General features: G+C 39.7%; 1 protein-coding gene across 1 annotated transcript in view; it reads right to left on the bottom strand.

Annotated features, from left to right (window-relative positions):
- TFG (TRK-fused gene) overlaps nt 1-13,609 on the bottom strand; it is a 20,087-nt gene extending 6,478 nt beyond the window's left edge. Inside the window, exons 1-5 of the mRNA XM_017731864.1 lie at nt 13,474-13,609; nt 11,637-11,845; nt 4,845-4,928; nt 3,856-4,002; nt 2,224-2,391 (exon numbers count right to left, since the gene is read on the bottom strand). Of these exons, the coding sequence (XP_017587353.1) occupies nt 2,224-2,391; nt 3,856-4,002; nt 4,845-4,928; nt 11,637-11,820 (583 nt within the window). The 5' untranslated portion in view covers nt 11,821-11,845; nt 13,474-13,609. The remainder of the gene's footprint in view (nt 1-2,223; nt 2,392-3,855; nt 4,003-4,844; nt 4,929-11,636; nt 11,846-13,473) is intronic.
- Between the last annotated feature and the right edge of the window lie 2,221 nt (nt 13,610-15,830).

Consider the following 15,830-nt stretch of genomic DNA (forward strand, 5'->3'; position numbering starts at 1 on the left):
GAGAGACTAAACATTTTAGAAGCTTCATAGCTAGGGATCAGTGTGCCCCAGACCCCAAGGTCCTCTCCAGAACACATTCTGTAAACTGAGATAGAACCATCCAGGAGAAGGTTCCTTGGGGAGGGGGGCTCACTTGAGCCTCTCACTGGGGAATCTTTGATAGATATGCTAACTAGTAAAACCTATAATGTTATACCAGATCTATTGTGGGTGTGCATTTTTGCAGGGTGCATTTCAGTGCATTTGACCCGGATATAATGCACCCAAGGATCCTTAAAATAAATACCAAGGTAAACTCCCTTTTCCCCTTCTAACCATGTATGACTCTTGATTTTAAGACCAGGAAAAGGCATCAGATGCATGGAAGTATCCAAATGGATTAGTGAACCACATGGACCAGGCCACAAAGTGTTTTACTGATAGTCAAATGGCATGTGAACAGAAAACCGCCAAAGAGGTGTTAAAATCACACTCCCAGACAGGATATGGCAGGCTTCAGTCTAAAAGCAATTGACTGCTCTGCTAATTCTGAAAATATTCCAGCTGGAACCCAAAGACAGCATGGAATCAGGGAATTCAAATTTTCTGTACATTAGTAAGAAGTTCTGAAACACACATGTGAACAAATATAAAATACTACAATTTAATGCAAAATATTTTGTTAGAAACATGGAAACTTAAACCTGGATCTTTCCAACTGTATGAATGCTATGAGACTCTACTTTCAAATACACACTTAAAGTTAAGCACAAGTACTACAGCTGCTGCCAATTTGCAATTTTAAGAATGTTATATTTACACAATATAAATATGCATCCAACAAGCCCCTAATTGTGTTTTCATGTTAACCTTATTAGGGGAAAGTTAATTAAATTTGCCTTCTTCTTGATTTGCATTTATATACATAACTGCAGGATTACAGCTTTAGAAATGGGATTTCTTATATCCTGCTTAAATGGTCCTCTGTGGAGGTCTTTGTACGTTCAATGAATGGTCAAGTCAGTTCAATCTCTCAGAAGCAAATATTGAACTATCACTGCTCAAAACATTAACTGAAACTGACAAAACCACTCATTCAAAAATTAGCTCAAATTTTCTGCCAGTTGCGCTTCACTTGCTATTGCTTACTTGTTCAGAGAGCCCATTGCAAGTTTTCAAGTACCATCAAACCTTTTTCAGGCTTGTGAAAGAACCATGCTGTGACAATACCCAAAATGTGCCATGGAGGAAGAGATCACACAATAGGCCTGGCCTACAGACCAGTACCTCACACTGAAGTCAACCACTCTCTGTGGGTACAATTTTGAATCCTGCACAGACACAATCCCACACCTATTCCTTTTACTCCACACTTTTGCCATGGCAGCCACACTGAAGAAATAAGCTCCAGATGCTACTGGCTTGCTCATCTGTATCATCACTTCATATATTATATAAAACTCACTTGCTCTGAAGCTGAGAGTACACAGCAAATCCTGTTAGCTAACAGCAGTTTCATTTTCATGTTTAAATGCACCATTAAACCTTGCCAGGCCCACACAGATTCTGTGCAAAATCACTTCCCTATGTTCTGCATTGCACTCCTTATCACATTCAACATTGCTTTTCTAGCTTCAGCTATCCTGTCTCAAACTGATGGCATTCAGTTTAGTATAATCAGTTTTCATATGCTCAGCATTCTACTAGTAGGGCCAACAGTCCTCCAGCTCTTCAAAAACAAATGTAAGTCAGACAAGTATGTTATTCCTTTCTGTTAATAGTACAAAAGTTGACTCTATTTACTTCTAACACGAGACAGAGAAAAGGTGGGGTCATATAACACATCCTGACTGACCCAAACAGCAGAAGCACAAGCCAAGAACATGAACTGCAAGATCAAACCCTAAAGCAGAGCAATGGGTTCTTCTATCACTGGCAGATAACAATTAAGTTAGTCTACACAATAGCTTTAAGTAATTAAAATTTTTTTAAAAATGAAGCCGTTTTCTACTCCAAGCTAAAACACAATGCTAAAATCAACAGCAACATTTCAACATTTTGTATACAAAAGTTAGCACACAGATACAACACCTTAACACAGCAAATTTTAGAATTCTGAAAAGAAATAGTGAACACAGAACACAGCTTAATATATCCAAAATACACATGCTTTGTTACAAATCAAAACTGGAGTCATTGATTATGAACAGATTAAGCTTTCCTTTTCACCAGCCACATCCTTACCTGACACCTGATCATCTGTCAAGCCAAAGGCTGACATGACATTCTTGCTGATTTCATCCTGGTTCTTTAGTGGATCGAATGCAGACATGCTCGCTGCTATAACTTGAGTGGATGGCTTAACATTAGCGTCAGCAGCAGCAGGCTTTTCATCCCTACCATCTACAGCATCTACAAAGCAAAACGCCCAGTTACCAGCTCTCCAGAACTGAAACACCAGCACACACACATTGCACTACAGCAACCTTAACACCGCAGAGTTGAGGGCTTTAGAAATTTAACTGTTGAAATGGGCACATTAGGATAACAGCAAAGAATCACTGCTGTATCTGGGATGGATCACAAAGCTTAGGTTTCTTTCACAGTTACTTAAAGATACACTAACACTGAAGAGTATCAATATCCTATACCACGTGTTCTGAAATTCAAAGGCACAGAGCTCCTGCTTCAAACAAATGAATTGACTACAAAGAATTCAAAATAAGAAAAACATACAGGATAGTTCCAGCTTATGATGGTGTTTTATCACTGCAGTTTCTGGTTTGTACTCTACTTTTCTCCACTAATTTTTCCTAAGCTGATAGGTGAAGTTGAGATCTTTGCAACTATACACGTAACTGAATTGCTCAGAATTGCCTTGCCTAATTAGTGCTACATTTTCTGTTAAAAACAAACTAGTACAGATAGATACAGACTGGCTAGTTTTGTTTACACTCTTAGATCATCACTCTAACCTCCTTCCAAATAGGTTGTAACGAGAATCCATGGTATTCCATTGAAATTAGTATTTGCATATATTGTAGGAACAGGGCTGGGATTTTTTTAAGCAGCAAAAGCAGTAAAATTTAAAAGTGCAGATACAAAAGCAACATTTCTTAAAAGGCAGGCTGATGTTCTTCTTTCACCTCTTTACTCAGAGCACTGTACTTCATGACTTTGTGTCATTATTTTCTGTGTCCAGCTGACCCAAACTCTGAAGTTGAGCAAACAGAGATACAATGTTTGCAGCAGTACAACTGCCCTAAGCTAGGAGATCAAGACCTTAAAACTGTGAGAATCAGACTTTCTTTCCCATTTTGCCCTCCCCCAAAAATCCTTTCCCACTCCTACCTGCACCCTTGTGCTGCTTACCCTGAGACAGCTCTGATGCTGGTCTGAGCTCAAAATGTGTGGATTCAATTTCCTAACCTGGCAAAAAAAGTGGATATAATTTTTGCTGAATTCACTTCTTACTGTTTTAGTGAATCAAACTTGCTTAGCAACACTAGATAAGCACCAGAGCTAGCCCAAAGTAAGCAGAGGGACTACTCAACTGCGAGCAAGAACTCTTCAGCAACAACAAACTATTAATTTAGCTAAAAGCCCTTTCAAGACATTGCTGGGGTTCACAGGTGTTAGTTACAGTGTTTTCATACATTGCAACAAAACCTTGGATTCTGAAGTTTCATTCCTAAGTTAGTTCAGTGCTTTACTCCACATACCTCAAATGAAAGTTCAGTCTCTGAAATAGCTAAAGCTATTAAAAATTAAGTTCTGGGCCATCAAGCAACAATTAAGAATGATCCATGTTTCATTTTGTTAAACAGCACACCACTCTGCAAATCAAAGCAAACAACCCTTTGCCAGGCTGCCTACCACTCTCAGGCAGATTAGTGGAAAGCCCTGGATCCGCTGGTGGTTCTAAACAGTCCAGTAAACGATTGACTTTATTGCGAAGTTCTATCAGCTCTCGGCGCAGGTACTTCACCTGGTTAGATTCTAGGGGTCTCGGTTGTCCATTCACTGCAAAAAAGCAATTAGATAAACTTAAGACTGTAGCTAACATCCAGTTCTAACCTTCAGTTTAAGATGACAAAAAAAAATTCAAACTCTTACTTGCTTGTAGCATCATCATCCTTTATGGAGTTTAAAGTGATCAAGTTTAGTCCACACAGACTGAACTCATTCTAGAGCTTACTGTTCCTTTAATAGAATCTCAGTTCAGCAAAAGCTACAGTACCAAAGCAAAGTCCACAGTAAGCGTCCCTTTAGAACTAACGCAGCACACGCGACACTGCGGCAACTCATGAATCAGGTCAGTGTCCAGGTTAAAGGCAGGAGCTATTCCTTGGAACTAGATGCTAAGTTACCTACAGCAGCTTGAAAATACAGAACTTTTACACAAAGGCTAAAGGATAAATGTTAAGATCTATTCAGCTCCAAGTAACTAACACTAGTTTGGAGCAGTGTACCAGTAACACTGTAAGATAATCGTCAGCTTCAAATTCTCATGCACCTGTGAAGAAAACCCTACAAATGCTAGAGAGTGGAAGATAACATGGAAAAGAGCACTAAGGAAGAAAAGAACCACTGATCACATGTATATGTACATATGCCAAATACTTTGAGCAATCTTATAAAAAGCAGGAGTTTCAATTTCCATTAAGTTCAGAAGTCTCATGAAAAACATCACGAGAAACCAGATATCATGTATTAATTCAGCAGTTCTAATGTACCAATTGCCTTTTCTTCACCTTATGAGCTGACAAATTTAAAGTTTTTTGTACCTTCCAGTGAAGCCTACTGCCTGAATCTTAATAAATATTATTTAGAAGAAATTGAAAAATACAGTCTTCTATACTTACCAAACAATGTCAGTTTAAGTATCCTACTGCATTGAATTGCAAATGAGAGATCTGAGCTATCAAAAATTGTTATAAGATCTCCATCTGAAAAGAATAAGAAAAAGTTACATTAAAATCATAGCCTGTGACTACTGAACTTTACATTAGGACAGAAATGTTCCTTCATTACTCAAACCCAAATTTCCCTATTTGATTGTGAGGTCACTAGAAAAAAATGTTTATTATTTTAGTGCAAGAATCAGCGTGCAAAAAAATCATGCACAGAAGGTAAGACAGAAGCATGACTGGTTCCAAAAGTTCCAAATTAGCCCTTTGATGTTCCATATAGCACATCATTCTTTTATGTTTACATACAGTATGAAATATTAGAGCTAAGAATTTGCAAAGTCCGACACCAGAAAGAATGATGCTACCAGTTAAAAGTGAAATGCCTCTGCTGAGTGCCTCCAGAACCATGCTGTTCATGAACAGACAGGAGTCAGATAAATGGCCCAAACCAAACCCAACTCTATTTTTAAAAATCAAAACACAGATGCTGACAAGGGAAAATTTCAAATGTCTAGAACACTTCCTCAGGTTATATTCAGAACACATGAGTTGCAAGACTATTACCATTCCCTTGCTGAAAAACAAAGTTCATGTGTAGAAGTGAATATTAAAGATCTCTCTCAGCTTTAACACACAAATAAGTATGAACACATGAAGATGCCAAAGTAGTCAGAAGAAAACTTCTCTCAAACAGGAATTTGACATGAAGTCACAGATCTTAGGCATGGGTTTCTCCCATGTCACGTCAGAGGATCCTAATGAATTTGCACACTGCCATCAGTCACAGGAACTATATTACAACTGGATGGAATCATTTATTTTTAAGATACAAAGGGCCATACACAAAGCACTGATCACCTTTAATCGTATTAATTAATCGTACCTCAAAAGAGATACCAAGTTCCCATTAAGTCTGGTCTCTCACGATTTTTGAGTCAAGAAAAGCTACATTAACATCTTTACTTACTCAACAAAATCACAACTAAAACAAGACCATTGTCTTTGGCAGGACAGATTTTCTAGTGTTTAACATATTCCACAGGTTATTAACAGCTTAAATGAACCCAAGCTAAGCAGTGCAAAGGAAAGAATGGGAGCACATTATCAGGAAAACGGGTACTGGCACAAGGGATAGCAGGCACACTTCCTGCCAGGGCAGTTTGATGACTTCGAACTGAGGTGAAACACCATCGAGTGATGTTTCACCTTGAAAAGCAACAGTGTTTAGACAAATGACACACAGCTTGGAACAAAGCCAACTCCAGGCTGCCCAGGTTCCTCCAAAAACGCTGTAGCAAGCAGGCTCTCTGGACAGACACAGGAACACGTTTTCCATTACAGATTACTGCCTAAAAATTTTGAATGTATATAAATTCCTTACACATTGGTGACAAAGGCAAACAACCTGTATATAAGTTATGGTTAAAATTTTCAAATAAATTAATACTTCAGTATGAGCAGTCATAAAATACGTGATACCAAGTCAAAAACAGCTCAGAATTTGAAGAACTACATATTCTCATTTTGTAATACCTGACTACAAGTAACACCTCTGCAATGGAAGGTTTTTTTAAGTACAGTATTATTAATAACACCTCACAGTGCCTGTCAGTCTTCAAAGAAGGTGCTTTCTAACAAAATAAAGTTGCAAATACTAATGAAGTGATGGCATAAAAAATAATTTTCAAGTTTTCCCGAAAGAAATACTGCTGCCTCCAAAGATTTTTTTTTATGCTCTGTCTCCACTTTCACAATCTCAAAAGACATCTGTTGATAGCAGTATCAGTCATGGATTCTCTGACTAGAGACTGGAAAGTCTCCAGAAATGAGGGCTCCAAACCCCACCAGGCAGCCTGCTCCAGTGACACACTGCCCTCCTCGCCAAAACTCAGGCTCAGCCTCTCAAACTGCAATTTCTGGGTGCTGCCATCCGGTGCTACTGCAAACAGGTCACATTCAATGGTCTTTGCAACTCCCATTCTACTCTAAGCTGCTCTGAACTCTGCCCTCAGCCCCCTCAGCACAGTGAACAAGCCCAGCTCCCTCCCGTGCTCCCTGAAGGCCACCTGCACAAAGCCCCTCCCTGTCCTCACCACACCCTGCTGGACCCTCTGCAGCTTTTCCAAGTCTCTTTGTCCTGGAGTGCACACATTAAAAGTGAGCACAGACAAGCAGCCTCACTGTTGCCACCTCACCAGTGTGAGGAAGAGGAAGATCAGTGTCCCTGTTTGCCATTATGATCCATAACGGGACTTAGACAATCAGACTTAATCAAAGTTAAACAGATTTTTTTTTCTTTGGCAGTAAAGGGGGATGGGATGAGGTGTGCATTCCCTCCAACTCACACACTTTCTCCAGCTTTTCAGTAACCTTTCCTAAATGCTGATACCAAAATCCACTGGTGTCTTAACACAAAGCCCTTCTATTCCTTATTATCCTGGTAACACAATAAATGATAATTACTTCCCTTAGCAATCCACAACATTGGCAAACCATCCTTTGATGCTCTTCTGTCATATCAGTCAACACTCAGATTCACTGCCTGAACAAAGATGCATGTTCTAAACAGTCTATCCTGCACAGTGAAATAAAAATGCACATCAATACACATGGCTTATATGGATTAATGTCATCCAAAAGAACTGGGATCATTCCATCTCAATTCTCCCTCACCTACTTTAACCTTTAGGTTGAAGGCATTTTCAAATAATGAATAATTACCTATTTTAAATTGTTAGCAGAAAAAAAAGGCTGAGAAGCACCAAGTACAGAATCTTGTTAGATGCATGACGTCAGTTCTGTGATTCCTATTGATAGCCACCAAGTTATTATCCAAGTAGAGTATATGCCAGGATTCATAAGATATATGTCAAGCCATAGAAATAGCTGACAATTTAAGTATATTAGATTTAGCAAAAAAACTTTTCATCTTAAGGAATATCAATGAAGCTTAATTCCTGTTATCATGACACACAATTACACAATGTTAATTATTTTCTGTTGGAAAACAGAACAGACCTTCCTTTATTTTCTCTACTAATCTTTTTAAGAACTTATCTTTCTCATTTTTACAAGGGACACAGCTTTCCCTCTCTACAATTTCCCATGTATCACATTCTCTGCTATGCCAATTATAATTTTTTTATCTTTCTATAAACTAGTGACACCCTTAACTAATGAATGGACTGCAAGGTATTTTAGCGTTAATGCTGCATCACCATGATGCATTTCAACCTTTATGACATTAGAAATCTGCCTCATTCCTTTGCCCTGGCAGCTGTTTCCTCATCTACTAAGCTTCATTATCTACTAGATTTATCTACCCTTATATTTCTCATTTAGTCGATTTTTGAAAAAACAAAACCAAAACAAAATCCCACACAAACAAAAATCCAGACTACATCAAAATGTAGTTTTCCTTCACTGATAAATTTCCCAAAGGCTGAGAGATTACTGACTAACACAGCAGCTTGAATACATGCAGTATGAGTAAACAATCCATTATTTGCTCTGACACGGAGACACCAACTTCTGTTTTAAGGTAATGAAGAACAAGAGCAAAAAGGCCAACCTCACATTACACCCTCTGTTTTAAATTCAAGCATAACTTAAAAAAAAGTGAAGTTCTTGTTATTGGCTCTATAGGGCCTTTTAGCATGTGCAACTCAGTAACACGGCATGCTTAAGATGCAATTTTACTCTTTGATTCATACAAATTCACTGCTGACAGTTCTCATTAGTTTGTTTGGGGTTGGGGGTTTTTTTGCTGACATTGGGTTTTACGTGCTCAAGAAGATTAAATAGGACATGAAAATTGTTTCATATCTAGCAGACCAATTGCCTTAGCTCAGGAGTTTGAAAGATTCCAGCTTGAATCTAGAACTTGACTTCACAAAGCAATATTCAACCTGAGACTTCTTTTTAAGCACCACATAAGCTAAATACAATGTAGGAATATGGAGGGGTAGATGAAGCATTCTTTGAATGCTCAAAGACTGTGCACATGAATTTGGAGAAGACACAGATGGACATTGTTAGACCAGTTTAAGATACCTCCTTGTAACAGATCCAGACAAGCATTCCTACAGGTCTTAGGGGATAAATAACAAAATAGAAACAACTAAAATATATACATTCCAATGCACCTCATGACTGAAATAGATTTAAAGAATCTTAGCTTAGTTGAAATGAAGTTAACAATATCACAGCTCTCATATGACAAGAAAATTGAGGCCTTGTTAACCTTTTCCTTGATCACTTGCAACTACCTCTGATACTAACATTTATTTGTTTTTAGTAGTGATGATCAGCTAGGATAGTATACACTGAAATCACAGTGGAATAGGAGTACATTCTGTGTAGGGGGTGAGCTCTGGCTGGATGCCAGGTATCCACCAAGGCCATTCTATCACTCTCTTCCACAAGTGGCTGGGCAGAGAACATACAGTGAAAGGACAAGATACAAGACAGGCGCAGGGAGAGATAACAAATTGATTACTGTCATGGGCAAAACAGACTCCAGCTTGGGGAAATTAACTGAATTTATTACCAGACAAAATCAGAGCAAGCTAATGAAAAATAAAACAATCTTAAAATCACCTTTCAACCCCTCCTTCCTTTCCAGCCTCTATCTCTTCCTCCCCCAGTGGTGCAGGGGCACACAGAATGAAGATTATGGTTTTTGCCACTGCTTAGGCAGAGGAGTCCTTCCCCTGCTCCAGCTTGGGGTCCCTCCCATGGGAGAGTCCTCCGTGAACTTCTCCAATGTGAGTGCATCCCACTGTCAACAGTTCTTCAGGAACTGCTCCAACATGGGTCACTTTTCCATAGCGTGCAGTCCTTCAACAACAGCCTGCTCCACTATGGGTCCCGCCCAGTGTCACAAGTCCTACCAGGAAACCTGCTTGAGTATAGGCTCCTCTCTCCATGGGTCTGCAGGTCCCTGCCAGGAGCCTGTTCCAGCACAGGCCTCCCACAGGGTCACAGCCTCTTCCCAGGCATCCACCTGCTCCAGTGTGAGGCTCCTCCAGAGGCTGCAGCTGGATCTCTGCACTTCCACTGATCTCCATGGGCGGCGGGGGCACATCCTGCCTTACCATGGTCTGCACCATGGGCTGCAGGGGAATCTCAGCTCTGGTGCCTGGAGCACCTCCTTCCCCTCCTCCTCCACTGACGTGGGTGTCTGCAGAGCTGTTCCTCTCACATATCCTTGCTCCTCTCTTCTCTGGCCACAATTACATCTGTGCTATAACTTTTTTTTTCCTTTTTAACTATGTTACCACAGACACATTACCACCATTTCTGATTGATTCAGCCTTGGCCAGCAGCGTGTCTGTCCTGGAGCTGCCTGGCTTTGGCCCTCCCTGTAGCCCCTCCACTACCAAAACCTGGCCACACAAACCCAATACAATTCTGAGACAAAGAAAGCTAAAAGTAAAAGCAGGAAGTCTCTAGACTGTAAAAGACAACCAAAGAATGAACCCGTAATTACTGTCTCCATCATACACCATTATCTTATTTTGAATAAAACAGAGACAGTAATATACACTAAAAACCGCAGAAGAATATACTTGAAGAACAGGTAAGAATGCAAAAAAACCCAAAGTAACTAGAAGCTTTAACCTGAAGAAAAAGCATCCAATCTCCTTTCACCTTTCTCATTCCAGAAAGTAAAAAAAAAAATTACGTGGTAAGAGGGAAAACAAAACCACCACAAATCCACTGAGCACCCTCCCACTACAGATCAAGACCCAAAATATTAGGCCTACACTGCTTATCTATTTTGATAAGCAGCATCACAAAAGCTTCGTGAACCTAAAAAAATTGTCTCAGGGTCATTCAAAGTGAAATTTTATTGATTAGATACAAGAACAAAAGTTATTTGATATTTTAGGTACCACAAACAGCAATGAAGTTTCCTAGGCCTATTAAGAAAAATGAACCTGACTACTTCAGTAAAGTAGCACTTTTTACTGTATAACACCATAATTATCACAGTCTTTAAGAGACTTTGGATTTTATCACTTCATTCCAAGTTTCATTTTATCAACACCATCTCTCTGTCCCAGATTAAGTCATTTATCCATTCCCCACTGATATTCTAAGAGGAAAAACCCTCCAATCACAACTTTGTCTCAATGCATCTCAAATAGGGCTCTTTTCATTCTGTGGAAGTCCTTAAGGTTATGTTTGTTTTAACACTAATTATCAATATTTTCTTTGGAACAACCAATGTGCAATTCAAATGGTCCCATGGAGAAACGACAACTTTTCATACATATTTCAAGTTAAAATTATTATTCTAATCTTTACTGATGGATGAAAACAATCAAGAATTAGTACCACATAAATCATGTTTTCAGTCTTATAAAGAAGCTTGTGTTAGGTCATACATGTTTATTCTCTTTTCACCTTCAAACCCACTGAAAACTCAAAAAAATGGTTAAATGAGTGAACAGAAGAGAAACCTGCGATCAGCTTCCTGCAACAGCAAAAAATGTACTTTCAGAGAGAAAAAATGGAGGAAATATTTCAGAAAAAAATTGAGTAAATGTTGTTAAGAGAGCCTAACAAGAGATACAGCTTCTATATTGTCTGATTAAAAAGATTTCACAAGAAATCACTTGCATTTGCCCATGACACTGGACAATTCTGAAAGGTGAATTTCAAAGTTTTTATCCATAGATAAAACATATCGGAACAACAGTAGTCAACTAAATTTCAACAGCAGTAATTAAACCTTACCTTCATCTTTATATTTTATTGTGACTTCATCATTGCTCAGAAGTTTTCCTCTAAAAACTCTTTGCATCATTAGCACCAATTCATCATAGGTGATATCTTCATTATGAATAGGGATTCTCCTAATATCTTCCCCAAGCTGAGCTTTGATGATCAGCTTCCCACTTAAGTCCAGCTGCCCATTCATGGTGGATTTCTTATCGCCTGCAGACCTGTTAGGAGCAAAACATTAAAAACATTTCAGAAAACTCAACTGTTAGTTATTTTAGTCTATCTGATGACAGTTGTGAAGCTTTACATTATCATCTGATTCGATTACTTTTACATGCCCCCAGTTATGAAAAAGAACAAATGGCTTTTTTTTTCATTTAAGAAATGACTGCCAGAACAAATATATCAAAGATTATAGGCTGTAAGGTGGCTTTACTAAGGGGATCAAGCTGAATCATGTATTTTTTCTTGAAGAAGTGCAGAGCTAAACACCCATTATCACATGGATGATCAGAACTGAGGGTTCTTCCCCAGACAGGAAGACACACAATTTTTAAATTTTGATTGAGATATTTTAATCAAGATTTCAGACTTTTAAAGGCGGTTCAGAAGACCACACATTAGCTACTCATGGGGCTCAACACGTGGTCAGAACAGTCTGTTACTCTCAGCATTTTAAGAAGTGAGCAACTGCTCCAACTTAATAGGAAGTGCAACAAAGCCATCTTGTGTCCTAGCAGCACACAACATATACTTCTGTTATACCTTTATCACTTTATGTAAGAAAATTTTAAAATTACCACTTTGTATGAAGCATCTCTCACTTGAAAACACAAAGGCTTTACATTTAAAAATCTGAAACTACAGTGAAGTTACTCAAAAGAGGAATGAGAAGGAAAAAAAAACCCACAAACAAGAGATCCAGGTAGTTAGTCAAATGTGCTCTCCTATTTTCACTGCTCTGGACAGGGTCAAAACAATAGATCTGGAATGAGGAGCAACTAAAGAAGCAGTTTTATCTTAACATTTGAAGTACAGTTACTGGAGATCTTAAAATGTAGACAGCCCACATCCAAATCAAGATTTCTGAAGCCACACGCAGGCAAGTATGTTGCTCATTCTCTTGTGCAAGAACTCTTCTCAGAGATATGCAGCTATTTCTCCCTTACCTTTAAGGATGTTGTAACACAGTGCCTTATGAGAAAAATGAATTTTGCTATAGTCAGTCTATTTTTAAGTACTGCACTAAAAATTAATTCTCTCCTACCAGAAACAAGACACTCAGCTAAAGCCTTTAATACATTCCTTGATGCACCTGTATAAATTAAAATCTACTGTTTTCAGTGACAATATTTTGCATTAAAATGATACAGTATGATGCTATCTTTAGATTGCAATTAAATTTCTGGTGGGGTTGGTAATTAACTTAATATAAAGCAGATTTCAGGCAAATCTCTTTGTTTAGCCCAAAGAGATAGAAGCAATTATTGAACAAAACTCACTCTCCTCACCACACATAAGAGGAGGTAGGTGGATACAGTCTAATTGCAGGGAAAAGGGACCTGCAATTAACAGAGCCACGTTGCTGCTGAGATACTGTGATGAAACAGTGAAGTTTATAGTATTGTTAATGCTCGCTAATGCATTATTCAGGTTTTGCAACATAGGAGTCTTGACTGCAGGCACATCAACCCATTCTGATTAACTTTAAATTAGATTTAAAAGCATAGGGTTCTGCACAATTTGGTTGGTTGTTGGATTTTTTTTTATTTAAGCATTAAAAAATAAAACAATATCGACCCACGGGTTTCCTTTCATTTCCTTGCCAAAAATATCCATTTAACATTACCTTGTCTGTTTTAGTGATGCTGGATTATTGGACAGTTTTCCCACCTCACTTCAGGACTGAGTTAGGACAAGCCGCCATGCACTATCAGTGCCAGAGAACAGTAAGCTGCATCAGAAAAGAAACATATTTACAGTCACACTTCCCTAGAATGACACAATTCACATCAATCTTTCATTTTAGAACATTTTAGTGAATATACCCAATTTAAAAAGCCCTTGCTTTATCCATAATGTAACAATCAGATTTACACTTTTGAGTATTATAGAATTTGAGTTCATCTAAAGTAGATCTTGAACAAGACTTCTAATTTCATAATAGAAGATTATTTTTTCTAAATTTTCTAATAGCATGTAGGAATTCCTAACAGTAATGTATTCCTTTCCAGGACAATCTCCAAGAGATGATTTAGCATACAGAACAGTCCAGTAAGGAACACACCTGGCTCCTTCCTCTGACCCCACGGGTGTACCCTACTGGCAAGCTCTTCTCTCTCACATGCACAGCTGATTTCAAACATCCATAATCTGGTTTTTAGATGATTCACTGCTAACCAGAGAAAAACAGTAGGTTCCCCTCATCCACATAAAGCTGGGCTTCCCAGCTCTCCTCTTTCAACCGAACTGGAAGTAAACTGGAACATAAAGGATGAAGGCAGAGAACAAGCAAACCCCAGAGAAGACACAAAGCCACTCTCTGGTTCTCAAATGCTGGCAGCTGCTCCCCTCATCCTGGGTATGAAATGCTTCCCTTTAAAAAGGGTTGTGCCTGCTCCTGACAGCAAGAGACTGTTGTGACATACTAACCAGGTGAACAGCAAGAAGCTACTTTTCTGATGCCTGACTCATGTTTTATGAAGTGAGTAAGGCATGAAGATAGTGCCCCTTTCACCCCAGACCTGCTACAGCTCCACTGCTAAGCTCACTGCACTGGACAAATACGGGATACAGATAATGCATCTAAGAGTGGTTTAACCAAAGAGTTCATGTAGCTACCCCCTCGTGTTGTTTAAACATTAGAGCTGAGCACTGGTTTTGCTTCTTCAGCATTACAATATATGCTACTCAGAAACTGTTAGCAGTAAGAAATGAACCTCATCTCTAAGTCCTAAACATACACATTTTGGTGAACACATAGCTGAACTCCTGCAGCCTTTCAACAGCTTGAACGTATCATTCGTATCTTTGTGCAAGGAAAGGAGCTACTGAAATGACTTACTTACCAGCATCACCCAGAGAAACCTCCTCTCTATCAATGACTATGAAAAGGTAGCAGGAAAATATTTAAACGCGCTTTTTTTTCGTCCAGCTGTTCTCCATTCTGCTTGAAGGTGTCCAGATTTAAAGACACAGATTCTAAACACTGCAGCTGTTTGCAAGCGTTACAGAAAACTATGTGAAATGTTCAAATTACTGAATTACACAGCATTAAAGCTTTTTCCCCTCACTGTGACACAGCTGAACGGATGACTCCATTGAGAGAATTTTTCAGAGAACACATCCAGAATGCACACTAATGAGCTTTTTAACAGAATCAACGTGTGTCTACTTTCCTGGGGAGGGGTGGGGGGGAATCAACCAACCAAAAAACATTTATGTCTCCATGTTTCCGATTAAAGATTGCTTCCCATAAGAATCACACTGACAATCTTTCTAACCTTCCTGGTGTAGCACATGCATTTAGCAGGTACAGACGTTTCCTCCCCTCCCGGGTCACTTTCTATTCACATCATGCACTAATCTAGGTGGTGCATGTGGACAGGGACTGCCCAATCTAGGCCAGTCACTTCAGGATCCCCTCTAAAACCAGCATCCCATCACCACATCGTATTTCACTACCATTTTTGCACAACAGCAGAGAAAAACAGCCTTGCCTAGGCAAGGGAAGGACAGGCACTCCTGTTTCAATTTTTCCTGTCAAAACAGGGTTAAGGATCAGGGTGAAGCCGACAGGAACACGGACAAGGACTGCCTCCCAAACGCCGCTCCGGAGTGAGCCATGAGTCTTCCCAAGACAGCTGGGGGGGGGTGAAGGGAGGGAGCAGAAAGGAGAACAGTTTCCCAAGACAGCTGCGGGGGGTGAAGGGAGGGAGCAGAAAGGAGAACAGCTCTTTTCGGTTTTCTCCAGTTCCCATACGGGCAGGCCCGGCCGAAACAGGAACAGGAGTCACAGCCATTCCCCGCCTGGCAATGAGGAGTCGGCAGCTCCTGTGGCTCCCAAGGGAAAGCTGCTGGGTGACCCAGGGAACACCCGGCCGTACAGAGGGAGGGATCCCGGGATCTCCCGCTCCCCCGGGCCCAGGAGGCCGCGGGGCGCTTTCCGCCTCCCTCAGCCGCGGCCGGGGGGTCGCGAGGGGGCTA

This window comes from Corvus brachyrhynchos, unplaced genomic scaffold (assembly GCF_000691975.1).
Source record: "Corvus brachyrhynchos isolate BGI_N302 unplaced genomic scaffold, ASM69197v1 scaffold3, whole genome shotgun sequence".
Classification (NCBI taxonomy): domain Eukaryota; kingdom Metazoa; phylum Chordata; class Aves; order Passeriformes; family Corvidae; genus Corvus; species Corvus brachyrhynchos.